Source organism: Triticum aestivum, chromosome 5A (assembly GCF_018294505.1).
Source record: "Triticum aestivum cultivar Chinese Spring chromosome 5A, IWGSC CS RefSeq v2.1, whole genome shotgun sequence".
NCBI lineage: Eukaryota > Viridiplantae > Streptophyta > Magnoliopsida > Poales > Poaceae > Triticum > Triticum aestivum.
The window spans coordinates 653,420,456-653,425,304 of record NC_057806.1 but is presented as its reverse complement, the minus strand read 5'-3'; the positions used below and the strand labels follow the sequence as shown (position 1 = coordinate 653,425,304).

The 4,849-nt window shown below is 43.1% G+C and overlaps 1 protein-coding gene across 1 annotated transcript; it reads right to left on the bottom strand.

The window, feature by feature from the left end:
• Nucleotides 1-3,647: 3,647 nt before the first annotated feature.
• LOC123108224 (zinc finger protein ZAT8-like) lies at nt 3,648-4,283 on the bottom strand. The gene has a single exon (XM_044530054.1). It carries the CDS (start codon nt 4,162-4,164, stop codon nt 3,760-3,762), a length of 405 nt encoding a protein of 134 aa, XP_044385989.1. The 5' UTR covers nt 4,165-4,283; the 3' UTR covers nt 3,648-3,759.
• Between the last annotated feature and the right edge of the window lie 566 nt (nt 4,284-4,849).

Below are 4,849 nucleotides of genomic sequence, written 5' to 3'. Positions count from 1 at the left end.
GTCGGCAGGGGAGACGGACAGACGGTCCACTTATATATAGGTGGCGTGCGTGTTGCTGCGGATGGAGCTTACGTGTGTGCCGAGCTGGTGGGGGCTGCCCTACCTCTGGCGTCTGTGGACCAATCGTTCGAAGCCACCTTGACGTTCGCGACGTGACGGATAGGATCGAGCTCCCGGATATTTCGGTCGTGCGTAGCGCCGCCGAACGTGTGGTGCGGAGTGGCGTCAGATGTCACGCCACAAGGCGCGTGGCGGCGCGCAGCTGTCTAGCTTCCAAAGACTTTGGACGGCGGAAGGTTCTAGGGCCGGGGAAAAGATCTTTGAATGGCCAAGATCATTCAGTCTTGCGTGAGATGCATACATATTATTTTTGCTCCCTCCATTCCGTAAATATATGTCTTTTCAGAGATTTGAATATGGACCACTTATGGGTGAATATAGACGTATCTTAGAGCATAGATTCATTTATTTTGCTTTGTATGTAGTCTATATTAACTTTTTTTGCGAAAGAGCACGGAAGAAAAGTTTGATACTTCATCCACCATAATTAACATTTTTACAGAGAAAAGTTTAAGTGATCTACCGTGACCTAGCTAGTGATGACCAATCTCTTTTTCTTCTTTCTTCCGATGGGGGATACCGTCTACGGTAGGATTGATTGAGACACTACGGCCACTCTTCACTGCGCATATTGTTTGTTAAAGTGAATCAGAACATAATTAAATTATGATTGATTCTTATTGATGATCTCTTTTATTGTTGACGTAATCAAATTCAATGGTCAATCAGTTAACAGGGAAGAATAAGGCCACATTCGGTTCGTAGGAAATGTGCAGGAATTTCAATAGATGTTTTTCGCGTAGGATTATTTTCCTTCCTAGCATCCGGAATGAAGGAAACACCTACAGTATTTCATAGGAATTATTCGCTTACCGTGTCGGTTCCTCTGGAATGTAAACATCCACCGCGATCGATTGTTTTCATGGAAGACCGAGGCGTCCTGCTGGTTCTAGCGTGTGGGGCTAGCTATTGCACACTAATATCTGAATAAAATAATGCTACCATGGGTGTCTCTATCTGAGTTCAGACGCAAAGATTGGTGTGCATGGCAATAAAAAAAATTCCTTGTCAAGTTGTGACCATAAAGAGAACAGTACAAATTCCTCTATTTCCTCGCAAAAAAAAACAAATTCCTCCATTTCTCCTGTATCATCCGAACGGAAGTTCCTACGCATTCCCCCGTTTTTTTTTTCAAATCCTTTATTTGCCACAACATTCCTTTCCTGTCCCTCCATTTTCTCATTTCTCCTGTATCATCCGAACGGAAGTTCCTACGCATTCCCCCGTTTTTTTTCAAATCCTTTGTTTGCTGCAGCGTTCCTTTCCTGTCCTTCCATTTTCTCATTGCTCCTGTATCATCCGAACATCCATTTTCTTCTTTTTCTCATCCGAACGACAGCTCTATTTTTTTTCATACATCGTTCTGCAACCCCGAAACACCAAAAAAATATTTCGTCAATACCAGGACTCAATCTTTGGTGTAGTGAAAAGTTGCCATGGGACACAACCAACTCATCCAGCCCGTGTTCTTGTCAAGGTCAAGGAGCTTATTTTATATATATCCAATTTGAACCGAGCCGTCTGGGCCGCACGTCAATTGGCTGCATATAGTTAAAAAAGAAGTTCGCGGCCAAAAATACGTTTTGCTAAAAAAAAGGCCAAAAATACATGCCCCAGTTAAGACAATCCTTTATTGTCTAATCAACCTCTTAGGGCATCTTCAATGGTTGTAAAATAGTTATCGATAGACTTTGCCACATAGGATTTTTGATGATGTGTCATACAATAAATGAGAGAAGAGAGGAATTTATATGTACTACCTGAACCAACACCCCTTGCACAAGCTCCAATGTACAATGTGAGAGCACCTTATTTATTATCTCATATCCTATTAGACAAACTAGATACAAGCTATTGAAGTTGTTGTATGTTAAGGTGTTGGTTGATGATATGACATATTTTACCAACAAGCTAACATACAAACCTTTAGAGATGCCCTTAGGCCCCTCCCAATGCCCCATCTTGTACAGGTGCTAAGATTGCCAACTAAGCAAAAAATCTGATGTGGCATGCTAATTAAGAAGAGAGAGTAGTATGATGGCCCTGGAAAGAAACGGTGCTAAACACGTGTACCTAGGTGGAAGCACAATTCTAGGTCTACAACTAATTAAATGCATAAAGCTTAGCACCTTTGCATTGAGGACTTGAGTTGCTAAACCATTTAATATACTTAGCACCTCATCTAAGGGTAGTCATAGTGGGAGTAACTTAGGTAGTAACATAGCGCACCTCAAGAATTTTTTGCTTATGTGGCAAGTAGTTAATGAGAAGTAGTAACATAATATATGTTACTGTAACATAGCGATTTCCAAGACAACATGAGTCTACAAGCTATTAAATGAGGCCACATATGATACTAGTATTATGTTACTTTGCATTATGAAGGTAGTAACTTAGAATAGTGTCATGCATATGACACTAGTCTAAGTTACTCCCCACTATGACCAGCCTAAGCACCTTTGCATTAAAGAAGATTGCACTAATTAAAGAAGGTTACATTGAAGCATCTAATTAAATGAAATTAATTCGTCCTCAGTTAATAACATAATCACATGCTAAATCTGTGCTATGTTGCCTCTGCAGAGAAAAAAATAGAGAGATTGGTTGTTCGTGATGTCTCTGAATAGAGAAATAGAGTTATCTTTTTAGGAAATATAGTGCATGTAGGAAGAAGAGATTGATGCTTAACTAACAAAATACATGTTGGTTTGCACGGGTCTTTGGATACGCATGCGTGCACGCCGGATACTTAACTTGGGCAGTGTAACATATATAGTCTCTGGAAAAAAACAATGTAACATATACATATAGGTCACCCGCAAGAAAAAACATATACATATAGGTGACTATCGTTCCACACACATCAATGTGAATACTAAGTTTTTTAAAACATAACTAGGAATCTTTTTAAGAAACCTAAAAATTTTGGGTATCAAACTTTTTTTGACCAACTACAGTAGGGAAAATCCCTACTGAAATGACACCTGGGTGTTCCATAGTGAAGAAAATAGCTTCGGATAGTGTTTCCGAATATAGCTTTGATTTTACCAAAAAATAATCTTTTTTCCGGGAGATGCCAAAAAATATTCGAGATTACCACAAATGTCATTTCTTCATGAAACTTCATATGCGAGTATATCAGTTGACCATGTACGTTACGAAAAATATATCAGGTATTTTAAATTTTCCCAAATAATTAGTCTCACAAGTCAGGTGTGTGGCACTCTGGCGCTGATGTTTTCTGGTGGCAATTTTCAGTGTCACACGGCAATTTTCTGGCAAAAATAAATTAAAGCATGAAAGCTCTCATACTTGGCAACTAAAGTTGTCATCCTCACGTCATTAAACTTGGTGTTAAAAATGTTCTGAATTGTCATATGCTTGTATCTGACATTCGGCACTTATCAGGATCCTAATTTTTTTAGTGTTTTTTTCAGAATGGACTATTCATAAGGGGTTCCGTGGAACCATGTTCCAGAAATCAACGCCCATATAGTCTCTATATATATAATAAACGAATAAACGAGTCGTAAATATTTACATAAGCGTAGAAAAATGAAAGAATGAACCAAGACCAACGGCATATAGACGAACGAGTAAACCCGCACTTGATGTGTATCCATATCGAACAAGCTAGAGCTAGACGAAGAGCTGTAGCAGAACGGGAGGCGCATGCGCCGTGGTGGCGGCCTCCTGCTCGCGGTGCCGACGCATGTGGCGGCCCAGCGCCTGCCCCATCTCGAACTCGAGCCCGCAGACGTGGCACTGGTGCGCCTGCTTCTGCTCCGTGGCCTTCTTGGTCGCCGGCAGATCGGTCCCGGCGGCGAGTCCGAGCGCGAGCCCGTGGCGGCCGCGCAGGTGGCTTGTCCGGTGTCCGCCCAACGCCTGGAACGACGGGAAGGAGCGGCTGCACGTCTTGCACACGAACTCGCCGTCTGCACTGCGGCGTGTCTTCTTGTTCCGTCCAGTCACGGCGCCGAGGGAGAGCGAGAGGGACAATGGCACCTCGGCCTGATATCTGCAGTGCTTCATTGACGAGACCATGGGCGCGAGGCAAATGCGATATGGGCTGGCTCAACGAGAGTTGGCGCGTCTGTGCGAATTGTGAAACGATGGGCGTGATGAGATGTGGAATGGATTCAGTCACTCGGAAGAGCTCGGGAATTGGCTGTGGATGTGGCTCGGTTCCGTGGATTTTTGGCCTTTTATTCTATGGATGGAGTACTACTACTGGCAGATAGCAGCAAGGTGCGTCACGTGTACACCACGTCGCTCTTGACGTCTGAGGTAGGAGGCACGACTTGGAGAAAAATTCCTTATTTGATACTGTCTTAAAATTTGATTCCTTATTTGATACTGGAAAAAATTTTCTTTTCTATTTGACACTAGTCCTAAATTTTATTCCCTATACGACATTTTTGTCCATTTTAAGCCTAAATGACACCTGAAAAGACGATTTTGCCCTTCATGTGATATGTGTGTGCACGCGCGCGTGTGCTGTTGCGTGTGTGGGTGCACGCGCACATGTGTGCTGCTGCTGCATGTGTGTGTGCATGTGCGCTGCTGCCTGTGTGTTTGCTGCTGCGTGTGTGTTTGCTGCAGCGTGTGTACGTGCGTGCGTGTATGTGTGTGTTGTTGTGTGCCTATGTGCTGCCTGCGTGTGTGCTGCTGCTGCATGTGTGCTGCTGCGTGTGTTTGCTACTACGTGTGTACGTGCGCGCGCGTGTGC

Excerpts from the sequence above, each read along its gene's own strand:
- LOC123108224 (XM_044530054.1), bottom strand. The coding sequence starts at position 4,164 with ATGGTCTCGTCAATGAAGCACTGCAGATATCAGGCCGAGGTGCCATTG.